We start from the raw sequence: 24875 nt of genomic DNA, 5'->3' as shown, positions 1-24875 counted from the left end.
ACATCTCATTATAACTGCTTGTCAAGTAGGTTATGCATGGCTACTCTCCCAGAGGTCCTGAGTTCAATCCTGAGCACCCACATGGCTGCTCAAAACCATCTGTAGGGTTAGATGTCCTTTTCTCATGGCAGATGTAGTTGTAGACAGAGTGCCCTAATACATAAATAAATAAAAATGATCAAGTACAGAGATTGGTAATCTTATGAAAAAACTTTATTCTTCCTTTTTTTGTCATCTGTATCCCCTGCTATTCTTCTCCAACTCCCACATGGATCCACCCCTACATTCTCCCTCCCAACTACAGGCCCCCCCTTTTATAACCCACTGATTAATTAATGCAGCTCATATATGCATGGGTGTGGAGCCATCTGTTAGAGCATGGTCAGGCAACCAGGGACCACAACCCTGAAGAGAACTGAGTGTCCTCTAGCAACAGTCACTGTAAGTAGCTTCAGTCAGGGGTGAGGGCTATGGGCCCCATGCTGGAGTGCTGAGTGTGTGATCCTGTGACAGTCCACTGCAGACAACCACAGATGCTTTGAGTCCACCAGTGTGATGGCCCTGCAAAGTCCAGGAGATACTGTTTCGCCCCAGTTCTTTTTAACCTCTGGCTCTTATAACCTTCTGCCTCCTTGTTTTTGATGTTCCCTGAACCTTGGGAAGAGGGGTGTATATAGATGTCACTAAAATATTATTTATAAGATTAAAAAAATAAATACATAAAACATAATTGGGTCATAATCTTATTCACTACACACACACACACACACACACACTACTGAGTATGATTAAAACTTCAAACAGTATGTAGGGCAAAGGCATAGTGCAGTAGCAAAGCACTTGCCTAGTACCAAAAAAAGGGGGTGGGTGGGCAGTAATCATCACTTCTCATTGGGTTCTTCTGGGTCTCCATTATTAAATGTATATCTTCCCAGAGAAGTGTTTTAGTACCCACCAACTTAAATATATATCACTTTTCATTTGTACAAAAGGGGTTGAATTATATTTTACAAAAATTTTGGTTATGTACGTGATATGTGTGTAGGCATGTGCTATGGCACACATATGGAGATCAGAGAACAAGTTTGTGGAGTAGGTTCCCACCTTCTAGAATCTTTAGGTGAGAGCTAGGGATTGAATTCAGGTCATCAGGCTTGTGTGACCTGAGCCATCTAAGTTATGTAATATTGCTATACATCTTTGGTTTTTTGAGACAAGGTTTCTCTGTGTAGCTTTGCGCCTTTCCTGGAACTTACTCTGTAGCCCAGGCTGGCCTCGAACTCACAGAGATCCGTCTACCTCTGCCTCCCGAGTGCTGGGATTAAAGGCATGTGCCACCACCACCTGGCACATCTTGTTTTTCATTTCTATGTTATAGACATCTTTCTATCTCCATAGAGATAGCCCACTTTAAAAAAAAAATCACGTAGCATTGTATTTTGTTGGTGCAATGTGATTTTTCTAAGTTAGTTGAATTTAAATGCCTGAATTAAAGATCACTGTATTTGTGGGTAGGGTGTGTGTGTTCATGTGTTTGTATATACGTGTGTGTATACAGGTGCTCATGTCTCTGTGTGTGCATGCACATGGAGGCTGGAGGCCGATACCAGGCGTCCACCTCAATCGTTTACAACCTTAGTTTTTAAGACAGACTTCTTACTGAACTCAGAGCTTACCAATTGGCTAGACCTGCTGGTAGTTCTGGGGACCCGCCTATTTCCCGTGCTAGTGTTAGACATGCTGGCTTTTTTCATGGTGCTAGGGATCCAAACCCCGGGCTCATGCATCACAGTCACTTTACCCACTGCGCCGTCCCCCAGGCTCACTCACAATATACGATACATTTTTAGATTAGTCTGAGCATAAAATTGATATTATTTATATAGTTCATAACATAGGCTAGAGGAATTTCATACAATCATTGTCATGCATCCTTGTTCTCACTGATTTGTCCCATGAAGGTAGGTATGGACTTTTCTGTTTGTGTTATGTTGATACTTTTGGATTTTAGATTTTTGGATTAAGGATGCTCAACTTGTACCATAGAGGACTTTGTAAGGAACATATATCTATACCTATGTATCTTGTTGTATATAGTAAATTCTTCAAGTAGGTGTCCATCCTAGAGTATATTTCTTCTGTAATATCTCCTTCTTTGAGTCAGTACTTTCTAATTCAAAATAAGGTATGTATAGCATATTAGCAGAGTCAATGTATTTGTGTCTCAACTATAAAAAGAGGAAGTAGGTTTTTCTTTCTTTTTCTTAATGAAACGTGTTCTTTTATAATAAAACTCAAAGTAGGGAATTTCCCAAACATAGGACATTTACCTCCTCTTTGACAGATATAAAATTATTTATTTCTATGCCAGCCCTGGATTTTGGGCATGTTTATTTGTCCACCTGGATAGTACAAAATGTTATCTTAGCTGGGTATGGTGGCACACACCTTTAATCCCAGCACTCAAGAGGCAGAGGCAGGTGGAAATCTGAGTTTGAGATCAGCCTGGTCTACATAGTGAGTTTCAGGACAGCCATTGCTACATAGTGACACCCTGTCTTAAAAACAACAACAACAACAACAAAATCCAACCAACCAAACAAACAAAAAACCAAAAAACTATTTTGTTGTCCATGTGTATGCTTCAGTGAACTGTAAGTCTATTTAAAAATAGAAGTACCTTGTCCTGTAGAGATGGCACTTGTTAAGAGCTCTTGTTACTCTTTTTTTTTTCTAATTTATAAATGCCTGGCCTTAGCTTGGCTTGTTTCTTGCCAGCTTTCCTTAACTTAAATTATCTTGTTACTCTTGTGGAGGACCCAGTTCAGTTTCCAGCATTCACATGGTGGTTCACAACTGTCTGTAACTCCAGTTCCCTCCAGTTTCAGGGGATCCAAGGCCGCCTTCTTACCTCTGTGGGCACCAGGCACACACGTTGTGCACATAAATGTGTACAGGCAAAGCACGCAAACAAATAAAATACATAAATCTAAAACAAGAAGTATCGAATTATATTAGAGTTTCTCATTGCTGTGAACAAACATCAGAGAGAAGCAACTTGAGGGGGAAGAAGTTCCTTCTGGCTCTTAGTCCAGAGGCTGTCTCTTATAGTGGCCGTCATGACAGCCGTCACAGCAGAGAACTAGGTCAGTCCATGGTGGCGTGAACATGGACAAGTAAAGCTGGGCCAGGAGCAGGGCCAGACCGTAACCCTCAAAACTTGCTCCAGTGGCCTTTGTCCCCCACCAAGGCCCTATTAAGGTTTCCTTATCCTCCCAAGGAGTGCCACAGCTGGGAACCAGGTATTCAAACACACGAGCCTCTGGACTGTGTTTGTGGGGGAGGTCATTCACACTCAGATCGTATCCATCTTCAACATCCTTGATTAACTGATGTTAAAAGAGATGATGCTCTCACATATTACCAATCTATCGCTGTCCTAACTGCCACTTGTGGTTGTGGAAGCTGAAGTCTAGCGGACTGCAAGTTGAAGTAGAGTTTATGTTGCGCATTTGTTGGATACTATCAATCTGTGCTATAGTGTAACATTAAATCCCTTCTGTTCCCACTCTTAAGGGCTTTTTCAACTGGTTGGATTAAGCTCACTCACGAGTGTAAAGAATTTGTTTAACTTTAAAAAAGGTAATGGTAAATGCTATCACCTGTGAAAAGTACCTTTATAACATTTAGATTAGTGTTTGTTAAATAAAATAAAAAAGACTATCATCTAGCCAAGTTGACTTATAATATTAACCCTCACTGGGAGTTTAGATCAGCAAGGGCCTGGACACTATTGGGAGAACTTCCTAGCCCAGACACTTGCTTTTCCTTCTGGATTACTGAAATCCTATCTGTTTTCTGGCTCCCAGTCCTATTCATCTCTCCTGCCCCCATTGTGTTTTATATACCATCCATAGTCACCTTTGTAGAACTCAGGTCAGATAAATTTTGCCAGAGGATGAAGCAAGTAAGTTTTTTAAAAGTGTAGATCAGATCATGTCATTCCTTCAGTCATACACCCTGTCTCCAATCCTCAGTTCACCTAGAAGAAAATGGAAGCTTTTGACTCCCGAGACCCTGCTCCCTTCCCAACTGCCCTCTAGGCCTGTCACTCCTGCTTTTGTATTTTGAGGTAGCCATCGTGACTGATGTGTTTAGAAGGCTCTGAAGGGGTAAGATCAGGGACAAAATGGTCCGTTCTGGCTGGCTGGCCTGCGGCAGTAGAGGCGGGGATGATGATGGCTTTCGACTGTGATGGTGCTGGGGAGTGACTAGATTGGAGTTTACTCTGGTGGTTGTTGAACTGTTGGATTTTTTTTTTTTTTTTTGGTCTACTTTTGTTTTGAGATGAGCTCTTGCTGTGTAATGTACATTAGTTTAAAACTTCTGTCTACTGCTTTAACATTCTAAGTGCTGGGGTTACAGGAATGTGCCACCACCCCTACCTGGTACTGTCAAGTTTTACTGAACACATTTTTTCCTCTTTCTCAAGCCTTATAAATGTTGACCCACACTGGACCAACAACTTGTAAATGATTTTCAGCATATACCACCCCACCCCACCCCACCCCCACCCCCCGCACAGCATTGCTATTGATGTTCTCTGTTTCCTGTATAAAGTTTAACATTGTGTTCTAGAAATTCTCTACTGCCTCCCTACCCCACTCTCTAGACACCACTGGTTAGTCAGATTCCTTCCTACCCCACTCCCCAGACACCTTTGGTTAGTCAGATCTTTCCCTACCCCACTACCCAGATATCATTGGTTAGTCAGAGCCTTCCTTACCCCAATCCTCAGATACCATTGGTTAGTCAGATTCCTCCCTATCCTACTACCCAGATATCATCCATTAGTCAGATTCCTCCCTACCCCACTCCCCAGATACCATTGGTTGGTCAGATTCTTCCCTACCCTTCTACCCAGATACCATTGGTTGGTCAGATCCTTCCCTACCCCACTCCCCTGATATCATTGGTTGGTCAGATTCTTTCCTACCCCACTCCCCAGATATAATTGGTTGGTCAGATTCTTCCCTACCCCACTACCCAGACATCATTGGTAGGTCAGATCCTCCATACCCCTCTTCCCAGATATCATTGGTTGGTCAGATCCTTGCCTACTCCAATCCCCTGATACCATTGGTTGGTCAGATCTTTCCCTACCCCACTACCCAGATATCATTGGTTAGTCAGAGCCTTCCCTGCCCCACTCCCCAGATATCATTGGTTGGTCAGATCCTTCATGTATTAAAAGAATGCATTCCATCATGGTCAGGAAGACATGTTAGCAGAGCAGCTTTGTTGCACCACTGGCCAGGAAACAGAAAGGGGAATGCAGCACTCAGCTGACTTTCTCCTTTCCAACCTTTTTTTTTTGAAAGCAGTCTGGGATCCAAGCCACAAGAAGGTACCACAAGCCTGCGTTCCGGTGGGACTTCCTTCCTCAGCTAAACCTGTGGAAACATCCTCACAGACATACCTTTAGGTGTACCTCCTTAATGCCCTGGGCGTTCCTAAGTGTTCGGCCAAGTTGACACTTGAAATTAGCTATCACACAGGGGCAGATAAAAATACCTCTTTGTAGCATTCAGGCAGTTCTGCACTTTTTCAATTAGGCTATGCACTAGTATTAATTTCCTTTATTTTCTTACTCAGTACTGTATTAAAATGTACATGTGCTTCATACAGATGATTTCAACTACATGGAATAGATAGAGGAAATCCTTCTGAGCCAGGGAAATCTTCCCTGTATTGGGTGTCACTCTCCTCTGACTCTTTGGCACCATATTTCTGAATGACTGGCGAACCATTAACAAAAAATACTGCTTTTACTGTATAAAGATTGATCTTGATTTCTTCTTGTGAAGAAATTATTATGGATGTAATTGCATTTCACCATTCCAAGTATCTTTTGGGTTTCTGGTTGTAGTAGTGTAATATGTAAATATCTTATCCATAGTTTGTCAATTCCAGAAGCAAGAAGAATTCTGTAATTCTTTTGTACTTTTTAAATTTGAATAAATATGAAGAACCAGGTCTTTATAATGTGTTATTCCCCTTTTTCCTTCTCCTAATGGTGAACCAGCCTGCCTCCATCTTAGGTTTAAAAACCATCTTATAGTAAAGACAAACTAGGCTCATTCCTGTTTATGATTAAATCAATTTCTCAAGGGTTGGGCTATTTCTGACCTGAAACCTTAACCACAAATGGTTCTGTACTGCCTGTTCAGGAAATGACAACCATGTCTATGTTTCAAAAAGTTGTAATGACCATCTTGCAACTCTACCTTTGTTTCAAAAGGTTGTTGTGGCCGGGCGGTGGTGGCGCACGCCTTTAATCCCAGCACTCGGGAGGCAGAGCCAGGCGGATCTCTGTGAGTTCAAGGCCGGCCTGGGCTACCAAGTGAGTTCCAGGAAAGGCGCAAAGCTACACAGAGAAACCCTGTCTCGAAAAACCAAAAAAAAAAAAAAAAAAAAAAAAAAAAGGTTGTTGTGGGATATTTGATTGCACTGCTACACTCTGAGACTGTCAATAAAATTAACCTTGGATCGGGGCAGAGCCAGCAACTAGTTGATAAGAATTAGCCATAGACAATATGGAAGACTCAGGAATATGGATAGAGAGATGCACAGGAAGGAGTAGGGAGGGACTTAGAGATTCATGGTCTTTTTAGTTTGGGACAAGTGGAGAGATGGGTCTCTTGCTGGGTCTTTAGCCAAAAAGGAAGATCAACTGGTTGGTTTTTGGCATCTCAAATCTAGCAGATTTTCACCCCAGCATCTGACTCCCAAGTCTTTATTGGTAAATAGAATAATAGAGACTTAGTTAAAACCTACAGTTGGTGGCCTCGGCCAAGCTGGTGTGATGGGAATCCCACCAGGCCACAGTCTGAATGGTGAAGTGCTGACTGTGGCACTGGGGTGCAGACAGTAGTTAACATATCGGTAAATTCAGTTGGTGTAGCTGCTAAATTGAAAGAAAAACAACTTGTTATGACCACCTTGTTATGACTACTTGTTGTAATGACAACCTTGTTATGTTCTGTTTCTGTAACTATTTTTCCTGCCAAATCCTCCATTGAGAATCCCTCTACCCCTGAGCAATAAAAGCCCCATCTTTCCCATGTCCAATGTTGATCTCTTGAACCCCGCTTAGGGGGAGACAGCCCATGTACATGAATAAAAAAGCTTGCTTTAATGAATTACTTGCTTTAATTAATTTGGCCCTGATGATTTGGGTCAGCGGTCTTCCTCTTGGCACCTTTGGGATTAATGCTAATTGGAATGGTCTGATGGAAGGGAGGAAGGCGTTTTCAGAAAGCTAGAGAACTCCTTAGCACCAAAAAACAAACCTATGAAGTATGCCTGAAGTAAATCATATTTGTTCCTGTCTATGCCACATATAGTTTTATAGTTTTAAAATTTCAGAGAAATTACCCAGAGAGAAGTGAAGAGTACTTTACACCTTGCCTATCCAGAAGACTTCCGGAATTCACGGGGATGAGATGTGATCTCAGTGAGCCCCAGCAATTTTTTTTTTAATCTCTTTGATATGGTTGCCTGTAATTTTAGACCTGGTAAAGAGATTTTCGCCCCTTTCAATTACATTCTCACTTGATTTTTGTCTTCTATATGGTCTAGTGATACTATGTTCAAAAAATATAAATGTAAATTGGAGTCAGACAACTTATGTTTTTCTTCATGTGAATCTTTTGATGATGCATTTCTTTGGAGAATGTTTATTATGTTTGTTTTTTAAAATTTCATTTGATAATTACATGCTCTTTTTTTTGACAGGTTCTATTATGTAGCTCTGGCTGTCCCGGAACTCACTCTGTAGACCAGGCTGGCCTTGAGCTCACAGAAATCCACCTGCCTCTGCCTCCCAAGTACTGGGATTAAAGGTGTGAACCACAATGTCCATCTACATGCTGAATTTTGCCCAACCTAAAAAAAATTTTTTTGCAGTAGGATTTCCTTATATTGCCCATGTTGGCCTCATTCATGGGTTTAAGTAGCCTTCCTGTCTCATTCTTCCAAGTAGTAGCACCCCCATACCCAGCTTGCAAAGCTTCTAAAATAATTATCACCTTGTCATCACGCAATTCAGTTGTTCTTTCTGTGGTAGCTGTAGCCATTGGGTAGTTTTTCTCCCCATGATAGATTGTAAGCCCCAGACCGAGCCATGTGGTTGATAATACTGTATTGTTTCCATGTAGCTTATAGAGTTAAGGCACTTAAAAATGTAGTTTAGCCTTAGACTTTAACTGATATATTCATTAGATGGGATCCACACTGAATTGTGATTGAGGGTTTCCTGGTTTGCCAAGTCTTTTGGTGTGGTCTCAGGACAGCCTCTGGAGATCCTTTTTTTTCCTTTAAAATAATCCATTTATTTATTGTATGTTCCATGGCATGTGTGTGGAGGTTGGAGGACACTTGTGGGAGTCTGTTCTCTCCTTCCACCATGGGTCCTGGGAATTGAACTCAGGCTGTCAGACTTGGCAGCAGGCACCTTTTCCCACTGAGCCAACTTGCTGGTCCTGGGAATTCCTTATCACGCAGATTTCTTCATTAGTTTGTATTGTGTATGTTTGTGTGTCTGTGTAGGGTATGTACATATTAGTAAAAATGTCCTTAGAGGTGGTGGATCTCCTGGAGCCTGGAGTAACAGGTGGTTTTGAGGCACCAACACGAGGTTCTGGGAACCAAACTTGGGTCCCGTGCAAGAATAGTGCATACTCTCAACCACTGAGCCATCTCTCCAGCCTCAGACAGATTGATTTAGTGCTGTTCTGGAATAGTAGGCCATTGCAGCCATGTTATAGAGAACCCTGGGTGCTCAATCCAAGGGCGCCATGGGTTCTTGGCCTTATTGTCATGCCTGGCAGTTTTCCTCTTCTTTCCATGTATTTATATTATATTGTGTTCCTTGGGATGCAAAGGACGTTGGTGTGTGCATGTGCCTGTATGTATGTGTGTGTGCATGAGCACAGTTGTTCATGTTGCTATATGTTTTCTTTTTATCTTTACAGTGGATACAGTCAAGTGGTATTTAAAATCTTTCTGGAACTGGAGACATGAGGCTGAAGATATCGCTCTTAAAAGAACCAAAGCATATCCTTTTAGTACTGTAAACCTCACTGCATTCAACTTGTTATGATACTGTCAAAGGTTTTCTTCTGCTTTTTTTAAGTCTAATGGTTATTTTTCATTTCTTGAATGGTACTTTATAGACAAATTGTTTTCAAAATATTTAAGACCCCAGTTGTAGTTATTTCCCCAAAGTATACTGTGAGCCCAAAAGTCTTACTTTCAAATATTTACTGACATTTTTATTACTCTACTTGTGTTTTAAAAGTATCCTTTGTTTAATCTAATAGAATCTTAAAAAGAATCTTTAACAAAACCTGAATGATCAGCCAGGCAGTGGTGGTGCATGCTTTTAATCCCAGCACTTGGGAGGCAGAGGCAGGTGGATTTCTGGGTTCGAGGCCAGCCTGGTCTACAGAGTGAGTTCCAGGACAGCCAAGGCTGTTACACAGAGAAACCTTGTCTCAAAAGCAAAAAAACCAACAAAAACAAGTCTGAATAATCTGCTAATGTGATCTCACACATATGTGTTCATTCAGTTTTGCTTTCTTTCTTTGTACTCCTGATAAAGTAGAAGGCAAATTAGGGAAATCCAAACAGCGAGTCCTTTATTACTTCACAAAGGAAGGTGGCAGTTATTAATCTCTTCCTCGATTGTGGGGCGTTTACCCAACCACCCCCACAATTCCCCAGAGTTTTCTTGAGTGCGAGCAGCAGGAAATATTAGATAGAAGGATTTACTTCGGAGATAAACAGATAGAAAATAAAGGATAGCCTCGAGAGGGCCTGGAACCTATTCCAACGAGCCCCGACTATCTCTGCCCCAGGGTTTTTATAGAGACGCCAAGGGGTGGAGCAAAAGACCTCCTCCCCCAGCACAGCCAAGTGCAGACCATCCCAGACACCTGCACTCAGGCCCGTGGTCTAATCATCCTCTATTCGGACCTGCTGGGTAAAGCCACGAGGAACCCAAGAACGGGCTCCCACGCTCGATATACAACTCTTGTATTCTGTTTTGTCAGAGAGAGCCTTCAGTTGGGTTTCAAGAAGGTACAGTTGGTCCCACTCTCCTCACTCTTTGTCACTTCAGTTGGTTCTCAAGGTATTTAGTCCCTGTGGACTCGATTGCAGGTCTGTGAGGGAATAAAAAACTTAATCCAGGGTGAGACTTACTGTTTGAATTTATCATCCTTGCACCATTCAAAAATCATGTTTTAGCAATTTATTTGAGGCTTGTTTGTTTTCCTGCTTATTTATTTATTTTGTTGATAAGGATTGAACTCAGGCCCACCTTAAGCATATTAAGCTCATGTCTACCATGGAACTATATTCCCAGTCTCCATTTTTATTTTTATCTTACCAGATGTCAATCTGCCATGGATGTGAAATGAAGAAAATCTGGTCCCTCATCAGAAATAGGGAAATACTGATTCAATAATAAATTTAATTTAAAATTTTGTTTTTAATTTGTTATTTATTTCTTTAATTCTTAATAAAGATATAGTTTTTCTTCTCTTTAGATCAATTTCCTATCTTCTCAAAGGATGCTCTCAGGAATTCATACCACTATAGGTGTCTGGTGTTTGTGGTTACATCTTTAAGCTGATGATAACCCCCTTTTTAGATTTTCCTCACCTAACAGTCCTCTCATTCCTACTCTTAGTATACTCTACACTATACATGCACATGTAAACAACCTTATATAAACTACTGTTGTTTTGTTTTGAGATGTATGTATGTGGTGTAGGTTTTACCTAAGCTGCCTGTCTTGGTTTTAGAAATAGTGTTAGGGGCTGGAGAGATGTCTCAGCAGTTAGGAGCACTTGCTGTTCTCCCAGAGGACCCAAGTTTGGTTTGTTTTGGTTGACTTACCTGTAACTCCAACTCCAGGGGATCTGATGCCTTCTTCTGGCCTCTGGAGACACCTACATACACATGTGGCATACACACTCATGCACAAATAAAAATCAGGTAACCCCAGCCGGGCGGTGGTGGCGCACGCCTTTAATCCCAGCACTCGGGAGGCAGAGCCAGGCGGATCTCTGTGAGTTCCAGGCCAACCTGGGTTACCAAGTGAGTTCCAGGAAAGGCGCAAAGCTACAAAGAGAAACCTTGTCTCGAAAAACCAAAAAAAAAAAAAAAAAAAAAAAGGTAAACCCTTAAAAAAAGGAAACATTGTTAGGTGTCAGCAATTGTACTGAGTTCTTTGGTAGTGGTCCTTTCTTGTACATTGTGCTTTGGTTCAGAATAATCCAGTACCACTTCCTTACTTTCTTATGATGTTGCCTAACATCTATATCTATATATATCTGTATTTATATCTTGCTTAATCCATCATATTTTGAATTAATTAAAAAAATCTTGGAACACATCATACTGATTATGGCTCAGTCTTTTTCTGTTTCCTGAGAAAAAGTTTGCTCACATAAGGTAAAAAGAACATTGCTGAACAAAAAGAAGGTGAGAAGATTGTATAAGAACCCTAAGAGAACAGACTACCTACCTGAGGTGGACCTGCTGATGTAGAAATAGAGGGATAAACAAGAATAAGCATCTTATATAAGTGACAAGTAAAGATACTTTCTCCAGGTACACAATTCTGCTAGGGTAACCAGGTTGTCCTGAAAACAGATGTGGGATTTTCACTTACATTTTCATTCACTTAGGATGTGAGACTAAAGACTAAATTAAATGAAGAATTTGAGGAATTGTATTTCATTTATTCCTGTACATCTTACAGTAAATTGTAATGGAATTATTTTTGACCTGAGTGTCAGAAAATTTCAATTGCTGGAGTGGTGAGATGATTCACTGGGTAGGTACCTGGCACCAAACCTTATCTGAGTTCAGTTCTTGGGGCCTACATGGTGGAAGGAGAAAACCGACTCCTTCGAACTCCTGTAAGATGTCCTGACCTTTACATAAGCACTGTGGCAGCGTGCGCGCATGCGCGCACGCACAGAGACACACACACACACACACACACACACACACACACACACACACATACACTCATGATAAATAATAAATATAATTTTCAAACTTAAAACACTGTATTGTCAATTAAACATAAATAACTAGGGACTGAGGGTGTAGCCGTCATACACAGAGCCCTAGGTTTGCTCTTAGGACCATAAGTGAAAAGATAAAAATAGGGAACTAAAATGAAAGCAGGAGAAACAGTAAGATGGTAGTTCCAACTGTTAGGCCCCAGCATCCCTAGAGGACTACCATCATAATATGTAACTGAAAGAGACAGTTCACTGTTAGAGTTCAGTCTTCTTAAACATTAATGTTTTTAACTTACTAAAATAGTACCTGTTACCAAGCATTGTGGCTTATGCCTTTAATCTCAGCACTTGGGAGGCAGAGGCAAATGGATCTCTGTGATTTTGAGGCCAGCCTGGTCTACAGAGTAAGTTTTAGGCCAGTCATAGCTACATAAGGAGACCCTGTCTCAAAAAAAAGCGGCGGGGGGAGTGGGCTGGAGAGATGGCTCAGAGGTTAAGTACTTACTGTCTTGCAGAGGACCCAGTTCAATTCCCAGCACTCACATGGCTCACAATCATCCATAAATCCATAACTTAGGTTTTTATTGGACGAAAAACAGCCTGGGGAGGAAAGAGTTTATTTCACCTTATAGTTTCACATCAGAGTCCATCACTACTGAAAGTCAGGGCAGGAACTCCAACCGGAGGAACCTGGAGGCAGGAGCTAATGGCAGAGGCCATAGAGGGGTACTGCTTGCTGATTGTCTCATGGCTTGCTTAGCCTGCCTTCCTATGGCACCCAGGACCACCAGCCCAGAGGTAGCATTGCCCACAGTGAGCAGGGCCTTTCCACATCTATCATCAATCAAGAAAAATGCATCACAGGCCAGTCTGGTGCGTCATTTTCTCAAAATTTTGAGGTTCCTTCCTACCAGATGACTCGGCTGTGTCAAACTGACATAGAGTTAGCCAGCACACTTCAGTTCCAGTAGACATGAAGCCCTCTTCTGACTTCCACAGGTATCAGGCATGTACATGGTGCGTAGACATACATGCAAGCAAAACACTCATGCACATTGAGTAAATCATACACGTTAGATAAATCTAAAACAATGTAAAATTATAGCAATATATGCATTCTAATAAATAATAAGATATATACGTAAATATATGTATCTTTAGTCCCTCTTTCTTCCTGCCTATCTCACAACATCCTTTCCTACCTGTTGACTTTTTACCTTTTTTTTTTTTTTTTTTTGGTGTTTTCGAGACAGGGTTTCTCTGTGTGGTTTTGGTGCCTGTCCTGGATCTCGCTCTGTAGACCAGGCTAGCCTCTAACTCACAGAGATCCACCTGGCTCTGCCTCCTGAGTGCTGGAATTAAAGGTGTGCACCACCACTGCCCGGCCTGACTTTTTACTTTTTTACATACTGATTTTGAGTGTGTGTTTGTATCTTTTGACCATGCTTAAGGAATATTTCCTATGACAAATTTTATTTCCTCTCTGTCTGGCTTTCTTTGATTTCTATCCTTACAACTATTTGGAAGACATTTTCCTTTTTATGGAAAAAAAATGTTAAAAGTCACACAATGAACTGGGTGGTAGTAGCTCAAGCCTTAAATCCCGGCGCTCAGGAGGCAGAGGCAGACAGTTCTCTGAGTTCGAGGCCAGCCTGGTCTACGGAATGAGTTCCAGGACAGCCAAGGCTACACAGAGAAACCCTGTCTCAGAAAGAAAAAAAGAAAAAGCCAAACAGTGAAAAAATACAATTTAGAAGCTTGAAAACATTTGGCTAATTTCCTTTTCATGATCCACATCTTGAATGATTTTCAAGACTTACACCGTAAGTCTGTGCTGTATGTCTCCTTAACATAATGCCACATCAGGAGTTAGTGAGCTGTGTGGGTTGGACGACTGCTGAGGAGCTGTACTCCTGCAGTGATGATCACCAGATAGTGAAGTGGAACTTGCTAACCAGTGAGACCAGTCTAATAGTAAAGCTGCCTGATGACATCTACCCCATAGATCTTCACTGGTTTCCCAAAAGTTTAGGCATGAAGAAACAGACTCAGGCAGAAAGCTTTGTCCTCACAAGTTCCGATGGTAAGTTTTGTTTGTTTGTTTTATGTGCATTGGTATTTTGCCTGCCTGTATGTCTATGTGAGGGTGTTTGGATCCTGGAGTTACAGACAGTTGTGAGCTGCCATGTGGGTGCTGGGAATTGAACCTGGGTCCTCTGGAAGAGCGGTTGGTGCTCTTAACCACTGAGTCATCTCTCCAGCTCGTTGATGGTAAGTTTTCAGTGAATGTCCTATGCATATCTATGTATTGAAAATACAGTATAGGATTATGATTTGTGCCTGGAGTTGTTTTACAAAACTGCTATTTGTTGTGGATACTGTCAGCTGCACATTTTATTTTCCTGTATGACCTTGGTGATTTTGAAGGATTCAGGCCTGTTATTTTATAGAAAGCCCCTTAACCTGTCTTTTTCACTGTTTCTTTATGATTTGATTTGGCTTACACAATTTTTAGTAGAAATGCTAGGAGACTCATGGTGTTGATTTGACACATTATTGTGATGTTAATGCCTTACCTGACAGCAACTGCTTTGTAAGCCAATCTACCATGATGTTACTATTTTCTCCCCAACTTTTCGATTTGGTTTACTTTATGAGTGTTTTGCCTCCGTGTTTGTATGTGCACCACATGTATGCTTGGTGCTTGCAGAGGTTAGACATCGTGTCCGATGCCCAGGAACTGGAGTTATGGATGGTTATGAACCATCATGAGGGTATATTGAGAAGTGAAGCTGGTTCTCTGCAAGAGCAACAAGTGCTCTTAACCACTAAGCCATCTCTAGCCTCTATTTTCTCCATTTTAATAACTTGTTTATGAAAACATATTTTGAGACTATAGAAAGGGATTCTGTTGCTTAGATTTCCTCCCATTTCTAAAAATCGACTGATGATTCTTGGCTAGATCATTTATTCCCAGAGAAGCTGCCAAATGATAGTTCTTCTGTCTCCCTAATCCTATCCCATGTTAAACGTTGGTATTCTGCTTCAAGGAGAAACTTTCCGTCCCATGCCATTGCCTTACTTGGTTTAATGTTCGGTTAGCCTCACAGATTTGATTTGATTTCATAAATATTCTGTTACTATAATGTCTTAATCTTGATTTGGAAACTGTCCCATATTTGGCCACTGGGAGCCCCATCAGTGGACCCAGCTACATTGATTTTTGTTTTTGTTTTGTACATGTGTTCATCATTTCTTGAGCACTTCCTTACCAACACAAGATGTCTCAAACTAATCTGTAGTTCTTAGTTCCATTTTCTAATTTAGCCATTTTCCAAACAAGCCTGATTTTAGATGGTGAATGATATTTAAGAGCCAAGATAGGGACACTGCTAGCAGTATTGGTTCTAATGGGGTGTGTCTACTCTTCAGACTCTTCATCAAACAGAACTAAGACACGGAATTACAAATGCATACTTAAAAAATTAGGGCCACCATTCAGATGGTTCGGTGGGTAAAGGCACTTGCTGCCAAGCCTGATGGCCTGAATTGAATCCCTAGAAACCCATTGTGGGAAGGAGAAACTGACTTCTGCAAGTTGTCCTCTGACCTCTATGTGCGTTCTTCGGTACATGCATGTCCCTTTCCCCAATAAATAAATACATGTAAAAATTATTTTTAGATGCATGTCAGTAGCCAGTTCTCTACCACTTTCTATCTAAACCTTGAATATATTTTGGTAACACCAATTCTAATTCAATACCACAGGCTTATTTTAGTTTTTCTTTTTCTGATACTTGGAAACAATGAGGAACTATGGTTATCACTATCAATATATACACTCATTTAATTCTATAATATATAATTTTTATTTTATTTTATTTTATTTTTTTATTTTTTATTTTTTTTTGGTTTTTCGAGACAGGGTTTCTCTGTGTAGCTTTGCGCCTTTTCCTGGAACTCACTTGGTAGCCCAGGCTGGCCTTGAACTCACAGAGATCCGCCTGGCTCTGCCTCCCGAGTGCTGGGATTAAAGGCGTGCGCCACCACCGCCCGGCCTATATATAATTTTTAAAACTAATAACTCAGACTAGACTACTGTAAAAATTAACCTGTTTAGTATTTGTTTGCTATTATTTTTCTCTTTAGTTCTGTCTTCCCCTCCCCTGTCCTCTCCTTTTCTGTTTCTTTTTCTCCCTGTCAACCCACCCCACAAGAGTCTCACTATGTATCCCAGGCTACCCTTGAATTCACTGTATAACCCAGGCTGTTCTGGAATTCACTATCCTTCTGCCTCTGCTTCTTATGTGCTGACATTACAGATGTGTCCCAGTCTGTGGACATTTGTAGGGCATTTGCGATCTTTAAAAATGTGTTTTACATCTTTCAAATGTATATAACTGTCTTCTCATTTTTAATTAATTTGGATTACTCCAAAAAGTTAAGATTAATTTACTTTTTATTTAATAAGAGATGGCTTTTGTTATGCAGAGCTTAAGTATGTTTTTAAATCCAAATCACCCAATTTTTTTGCTTATTAAATGAAATATATTATATGTGAAAGCCTATCATGTGAGATTTTTTTGCATCTTTTTTATTAGACTTGTATTCCTTAAGATTAAGAATTGTGACATTATTTGCTCTTAAGCCTCTAGTGCCTAATAACTAGTTGTTAGTTAATCATTGCTAATTAATCTAGTAGTAGGAACTCTGTTGTTGTTTGTTTTTGCTCTTTTGGTCTTTTTAGGGGCCTACCACCCAGCTCCCAAATAAATCACTCATAGAGGCTTATTTTTAATTATGACTGTCTGGCCTTAGCTTGGCTTGTTTCTTGCTAGGTTTCCTTAACTTATCCCATCTACTTTTTGCCTCTGGGCTTTTCCCATTCTCTATTTTTATTTACTTTTCTTTCTTATTCCATTGCTGGTTGTGTAGTTGGGTGGCTGGCTCCTGGAATCCTCCTCCTTCTCTGGTTACTCCTTTTTTCTTCTCCCAGATTTCTCCTTCTATTAATTCTCTCTGGCCAGCCCCGCCTATCCTTTCCCCTGCCTCGCCATTGGCCGTTTAGCTCTTTATTAGACCATCAGGTGTTTTAGACAGGCACAGTAACACAGCTTCACAGAGTTAAACATATGCAACATAAACAAAAGTAACACACCTTAAAATAATATTTCCCAACAGAATTCAACAAGTATTTTAGTATAAATTAATTTAATAAAATAGATTCTGACAAATCATTTCTTTTAGGTAAGTTTCATCTGATTTCCAAGTTAGGAAGAGTGGAAAAAAGTGTAGAAGCCCACTGTGGAGCTGTGCTTGCAGGAAGATGGAACTATGAGGGGACCGCATTAGTGACAGGTAAGTTCTCGGTAGATTTGCCTCTCTTTGTTGTGCTGGGATCAAAACCAGGGCCCTTCACACGTTAGGGAAGTTATCTACCTCTGAGCTCCAAAATGACATTTTAAATGAATTTGTAAAGAAGAAGTTTCAAAAGAATACTTTCATTGTTCTCATTTCATTTCTATGCTGTAATAAAATATTGTGACCAGAAACAACATCTGGGCAGGGAGGGCTTGACTGAGCTACAAGTCCACGTTATAGTCTGCTTTTGTGGGGAAGTCAAGGCAGGAACTCAGTAAATTCTACCCATGATCAAGAGCAGAGAGATAACAAACACTTGACCAGCTGTTTTTGCTGTTAGTAGTTCTGGGCCCGCGATGAGGTGGTACTGCCCACAATGGGCTGGGTCTTCCCACATCAATTCCAATCAAGATAAAATCCCCCTAGACATGTCTACTGGCCAACTTGAGCTAGATAATTTCTCAATTGAGATGCTTCTCAAAGGTGGCTCTAGATGGGGCAAGTTGACATTTAAAACTAACCATCACATTCATTTAGCAGTAGTGTATTTCACTACCTAGTAACAAATAACTGTCACAGTACCAATCTAGACTGCTGTGTAGATGGTATCATTGAGAATATTTTAGTTTTTTCTTTGTTTTCTTTCTTGAGACAGAGTCTTGATATGTAGTACAGGCTGACCTGGTATTCATTTTGTAGGTCAGTCTGGTCTCATATTAGCAATCCTCCTGCCTCAGCCTTGTAAATGCTGGAGCTTCAGGAGAGTGCCACTATGTCCATTCCTTGAGTATCATATTGTTATTTTTATTTGTGACTTTTGGAGAATGTTCTATCAAAGAAGGCTTTTAGAATGATCCACACCAGTCGTGGTGGCTCATGCCTTTAATCCTAGCACTCGGGGCAGAGGAAGCTGGATTTCTGAGTTCGAGGCCAGTCTGATCTACAAAGTGAGTTCCAGGACAGCAGCCAGGGCTGCATAGTGAGACCCTGTCTTGAAAAACTAAGGGGAAAAAAAATGATCAAGTCCCTAGAGTAGGTAAAAGTTACAACTTTAAAGAAATTCCAAAGTTGACTATACTCTCATATAACTTAGCTTTATCTCTCTTCCATCCCAGCCCTCCTCCAGGTAGGACTACTGTATTTGCTGTATTAGTCACAGATTGCTGTATAATGAGTTAGCTCAACACTTAAACAATAAACATTGAATATGTGGCTATTTCTGTAGGCCTGGGAGCAGCTTTCGTGGGTGGGGATTTCTGGCTTAGTGTGTCATGAGGTTCCTTCAAGTTGTAACATGTGGCTGCCGTCATAGGAAGGCTTGACTGCGCTGGAAGGTCCACTTCCGGCTTGGCTCACACACATGGGTGCTGGCAGGAGGCCTTTGTTCTTCTCTGGCTTTGGCAGGAGACTTTAATTTCTTGCCACATAGGCGATTCCATAGGGCTGATGGAGTGTTTTTATGACATGGCATCTGGCTTCCCAGGGATCCAAAAAATAGCAGGTTAGAAGCCACAGTCTCTTTTCTGACTCACCCTCAGAAATTATACTCTGCCATTTCTCTCCCACTCTGTTCTTTAAAAGCAAGTCCCTAAGTACAGACCACACTGAAGGAGAGCAGGGAAAAGCTGCATCCTTGAAGAGAAGAGTGGCAAGGATTCTGTGCAGATGTTTGGAATCTATCCCTTAGGCCTTCTCTAGGACGATTTTAGAAAAATTTATTATTATTATTATTATTTTAGTCACATGTCCTCTGTCCCACCTGTCCCTTTAACTTCTTCTCTCATGGCTTCTTTTTCAGTATATAAATGTATTTAGATGTGAATTATTTTAAAACTTAGGCTGGAAATATAAATCCTAGGCTGGAATGGAGCCAACTATGTATAAGCCTCCAGGTCTGATCACTAGCACCACAGAAATAAAATGTAATAATTAAGTGAATAAAAACAAAAATCCTGCCGGGTGTAGTGGTGCACACCTTTAATCCCAGCACTTGGGAACAGAGGCAGGTAGATCTCTGTGAGTTGGAGGCCAGACTGGTCTACATAGTGAGTTTCAGGACAGTTAGAGCTACATAGTGAGACCCTGCCTTGAAAAAACTCAAAAAACAAACAAAACCCAAAACAAAACCAACCAACCAAACAGAAATCCCTTTCTTAAGTGACTCTCTATAGCTCCAGGCTTTTTTTTTTTTCTTTCCATTTTCAGCTAAGATGGTCACCAGTGGATTTCATTATTTGACCCATTTCTTCTCCTGCTCCCTGGTGGTCAACTGCGGTAGCTATTACCCTGAGAATACTTTCCTTAGAATTCTAAGTGGAGTTATAGTGACCATGGAAGTAGTGACATATTCCGAAGTTTTAAGGCAAAAATAAAATTTTGGCTATGGAAGTTAGCTTATGTTAATGAAAGTTTTTTCATGTAATTTCTATTTAAATCTACTGTTGAAACATACTCTGTTATACTTAGAATTAATTGTATCTGAATTTTAAAAATATAGATGTCTATTTATATATGCAAGTGTAAATTTGAGATTATTTTCTACAGAGAAAAAAATTTTTTTTTCCTGCACAGTTGGAGAAGATGGACAGGTGAAAATCTGGTCAAAGACGGGGATGCTCAGGTCAACATTAGCTCAGCAAGGTATGCTTTGCAACTGGTTTTTTAATTCCTAAGATTGGACAACACACATGTCTCAACATTTTCTTTTAATAAATCTATTATAGGGCTAGAGAGATGGTTCAGAAGTTAAGAGCACTTATTGCTCTTGCAGAAGACCTAGGTTCAATTCCCGGCACCCACATGGCAGCTCACAACAGTCTGTAACTCCAGTTCCAGGGAATCTGACACCCTTGTCTGACTTCTGAGTGCACCAGACATGCATATGGTACACATATATACATGTAGGCAAAATACTCAGACATTTACAATGATAAAAAAATAAATCTAAAAAAATATTTTCTTAAAAAAGCATCTATTATAGTGGTTGAAATTGACTTTGGTCACATTCAAAACCTGAATTCTCTTACTTCTTTTTGGACTTAGGAACATTTTTTCAAAAGACTTATTTATTTTATGTATGTGAATGTTTTGCTTGTGTCTGTGCACCACATACGTGCCTGGTGCCTGCGTGGGTCAGAAGAGGGTAAGGGTGTCAGATACCCTGGAACCAGAGTTTTGAGTGGTTGTGAACTACCTTATGGGTGCTGCTGGGACTTGAACCTGGTTCCTCTGCAAGAGCAACAAAATGCTCCTAATGGCTGAGCCATCTCTCCAGCCCCTATACTTTTTTGTTATTATTACATTTATGTATTCATTTATTTGTGGGATCATATGTCTTCACCCACGAAGGTGCACATGTGGAGATTACAGGTCAATTTGTGGGAGTTAGTTTTCTCATTCCACCATGTGGATTCCAGGGATGGGACTCAGGTCACAGGCTTGGTGGCAAGTATCTTATCCTGTTGAGTCATCTCGTTGGCCCTATACCTTTTCTCACTTTCTGTGATGCCTGATGGACCATGGTAATATTATTTAAATTAAGATATATTTTAAAAGCCAGGCATGAGGGCGGTGGGGCTGGAGAGATGGCTCAGAGGTTAAGAGCACTGGCTGTTCTTCCAGAGGTCCCATGTTCAATTCCCAGCAACCACATGATGGCTCACAACCAACTGTAATGAGATCTGGTGCCCTCTTCTGGCATGCAAGCATACATGTAGGCAGAACACCGAATACATAATAAATAAATAAGTCTTTAAAAAAAAAAAGCCAGGCATGGTGTGGTGGACACCTTTAATCTCAGCATTCTGGATGTAGAAGGAGGTGGGTCTCTGTGAGTTCAAAGTCAGTCTGGTCTACACATTGAGTTCCTGGATATCCAGAGCTATATTATTGACAGACAGGCTTTTTTTTTTTTTTTTTTTTTTTTTTTAAATGTTAGTGAAGCTATATAAGGGCAATTGTAGGCTAAATCTTCTTTTTAAATGATACTGAAATAGTTAGAGCATCTTGCACATAAAGTATGTCTGGGTGTCTAGTTAAGACAATCTAGCTGGGCATGGTGGTACATGCCTGTAATCCTAACAAGAGATGAAGGAATGAGGATTGGGATTTTGAGGCCATCTTGGAAGATATAGCAAAACACTTTTCAAAAACAACTCATTGGTAGAATACTTTCATAGTATGCAGGAGGTCTTGGGTTCAATCCATGGTACTGAAAAGAATGAAAACCATGTAAGAGAAAATATTAAATGTATGGAGTAGTGGACCATGTTTGTAATGTTAGTACTTGGATCCTGAGGCACGAGGATGCCCAGCAGTTCGAGGTTTGTTCTACATAGCCAATTCCTATCTAGCCTGGCTATACTGTCTCAAAACAACAACAACAAAGTCCCAATACTTTGATAATATTAGCCGTCCTTGTAAATTACGTTGAACTTTGATTTCTGTCCTACTCAAAGGGAATCGACACAGTGATGAGTGAAAGCAGGTAACGGACACGGTTTAAAGGAGTGGCTCAGTGTTGTGGGGGGAAGGCAGAGGCAGCAAATCAGTGCGGCGGCCGGCCATTCCTGGTGGGGCGTCAGTTACATGTCAATTCTTAGAGCAGTAGAGCAGGTTGATGATGTAGAGCACAAAGCGGTCTTACGTTTACCTAAGCGTGTATGAGCAGATCTGTAGACAGGCTGCCAGAACACTTGCAGATAATTGTTCGGAATTATATTATAAAGTTAGAGTATGAAGCATCTATAACCAATTCCACTTTAAAAAATGGTGTTTACTTTTAGACTAATGTTAAAGTTACATTTGTTCAGTTATTCGTTAAGCAAATGTTAACAGAAATGACCAGAAATGCTAAGTAGTCTTTTTCTTCTGAGGTAAAATTTGTTTCTACCCATAATCTTTTAAGCAGAGTGTTCATTGATGAGTATAGAAACTTTTAGAATTCTTAGGAACAGTCATAGGTATGTTTCATGTTTTAAAGTTGATTAATGTTACTTTAGTAGTAAAATGATGAAATGTATCTTTAGAAAGTAAGTCTTACTTTAGTGGGAACAATGGTTTTCTTTTGGCTTTATATATATATATTTTTTTTAGTGTTGGAGCTGGAGCTCCAGGCCCTTGTAACTTGTAGGGAAGTGTTACCACCACGTTACTTATAGCTCCAGGCCCCACAGATTTTCTTATACCATGTCATCAACAATCAGAAGAGGGTGTCAGATCCCTTGGAACTGGGGTTAACAAATGGTTGTGAGCCACCATGTGGGTACAGGGAGCCAAATCCAGGTCCTCTGCAAGAGCAGCAACTGCTCTTAGCCACTGAGCCATTTCCTCAGCCCCTTCCTGGCTGTTTTCTTTGCCACATACTACCCTTGAGTCTCTTATTTCAGACTTTCCAAGTCTAAAGTAGAGACCTGGAATAAGTTGCTTAATACTAACGTTATTCATTAGAGAGTAGTGATAGATGCTATTTAGCTGTTCTGTGCTGTGCTTTGTATGTTAGGGATCTAGAAACCGACCTACTGCCTAGTTCACAAACAAAGAAATGTTTTAAATTAGTAATGATATTATTCATCAACATTCTAAATAGCATTAATTTCCTTGGTAGAAAAAGGACTTTGAAAGCCGGACGGTGGCAGAGGCAGAGGCAGAGGCAGGCAGATTTCTGAGTTTGAGGCTAGCCTGGTCTACGGAGCAAGTTCTAGGACTGCTAGGGCTACACAGAGAAACCCTGTTGGCAACGATGACTTTGAAACTGTTAATCATTTTTACCTTATTGAATCTTATTCTCATTAAAGGTTTATAGTCATTATGAAATTGATAAATAATATTGTTTTATTTTCCTATTTCAGTTATCCTGTTAATATTTCAGTTGAATAATCTGCTTTTTAAAAAAAATTAATACTACAAAACCGTGCATTTAATTTTTGAATTTTTAATTACTGGTATACTTTTCTAGCAAGGCAGACTTTTCCTCTTTCGTCTCTGGAAAATCATTAGAGAAGTTAACTTGTCCTAATGACCTATCACAGAAGGAACAGGTCCTGATGATTCATAAAGTGAGTTAGAAACCAAATTTGAGAGCAGTTGTAAATCTAGACTACTTGAAGGCTAGGTGCTAATGTCTTAAACCAGAAAGCTAGACAAGTCAGCCTCCTTTACAGGGTCTGGAAGTTTGATACAAAAATATGTCAAATCCAAATTACTCCAAAACTCGGAATTTTATGAACAATGTTGAGAGTACCCTTGTTATTTAGTCTACACATTTATGTTAATTATATTTCTTTTTTTGAAAAGTTTATTCTCTGGCATATACACACACACATATACATGCATACATGTATATATATATATTACACTTACTTGTTTAGTGTATGTGTATGTGTGTGGGTGAATGCATGCCATGGCACACATGTGGAGGTCAGAGTGCCACAGGTCCTCAGGCCTTAGTAGACACCCCCAGACCTTAGCACAACTGATGCCATATTAGAAGCACCATTCAGGCCTTGAAACCCAGCATGTAGGCTGCAGCTCCTGCCAAGACAGGAGCAAAGGCTCAGTCAGTGATTCCAGGAAAGTCCCCAAATGTTGTTGTTGTTTACTCTCTGGGCTCTTTTGGCTCTTTTGAGAGGCCCGCCACCCAGCTCCCAAATAAATTACACACGGAGGCTTATTCTTACTTATAAATGCCCGGCCTTAACTTGGCTTATTTCTAGCCAGCTTTTCTTAACTTTAAATTATCCCATCTACCTTTTGCCTCTGGGCTTTTTCCTTTTCTGACTTCTGTAATCTTTCTTTCACTCTTACTCCATGACTGGCTGTGTGGCTATGTGGCTGGCCCCTGGCGTCCTCCTCCTTCCTCTCTCATTCCTTCTCTTTTCTCCTCCCACATTTCTCCTTCTATTTATTCTGATGCCAGCTGCCTTGCTATTGGCTGTTCAGCTCTTTATTAGACCATCAGGTATTTTAGACAGGCACAGTAACACAGCTTCACAGAGTTAAACAAATGCAACATAAACAAAAGTAACACACCTTAAAATTATATTCTACAACGCCCAAATGTACTAACTCTGCTTTTTTGGGCTTCTGTAGTTCCACTTTTTTTTATTTTTTTTATTTTTTATTTTTTTATTTTTTTTTTGGTTTTTCGAGACAGGGTTTCTCTGTGTAGCTTTGCGCCTCTCCTGGAACTCACTTGGTAGTCCAGGCTGGCCTCGAACTCACAGAGATCCACCTGGCTCTGCCTTCCGAGTGCTGGCATTAAAGGCATGCGCCACCACCGCCCGGCTAGTTCCACTTCTTATTAACTGAAATGTAACAACCAGGATGTGGTTTTTGTGCATAAAAGACAGAATTGGGGGGTTCAGGGCTGCATGGTTTGGGCAAGCTTCCCCATGTAGTCACCAGCCGGCA

General features: G+C 40.5%; 1 protein-coding gene across 4 annotated transcripts in view; it reads left to right on the top strand.

Moving 5' to 3' along the window:
* The window catches only part of Ift80 (intraflagellar transport 80), a 114792-nt gene that overhangs the window by 5662 nt on the left and 84255 nt on the right, over positions 1-24875 (top strand). For all 4 annotated transcript variants that reach the window (XM_059265470.1, XM_059265469.1, XM_059265468.1 and 1 more), the window contains 4 exons: positions 9036-9119; positions 13968-14187; positions 17352-17462; positions 20037-20105. In XM_059265470.1, the coding sequence (XP_059121453.1) occupies positions 9081-9119; positions 13968-14187; positions 17352-17462; positions 20037-20105 (439 nt within the window). In that variant the 5' untranslated portion in view covers positions 9036-9080. The remainder of the gene's footprint in view (positions 1-9035; positions 9120-13967; positions 14188-17351; positions 17463-20036; positions 20106-24875) is intronic.

This window comes from Peromyscus eremicus, chromosome 6 (assembly GCF_949786415.1).
Source record: "Peromyscus eremicus chromosome 6, PerEre_H2_v1, whole genome shotgun sequence".
NCBI classification, from domain to species: Eukaryota; Metazoa; Chordata; class Mammalia; order Rodentia; family Cricetidae; genus Peromyscus; species Peromyscus eremicus.
Note: the sequence above shows the minus strand (reverse complement) of the source record. Positions and strands in the feature narration are given on the sequence as shown.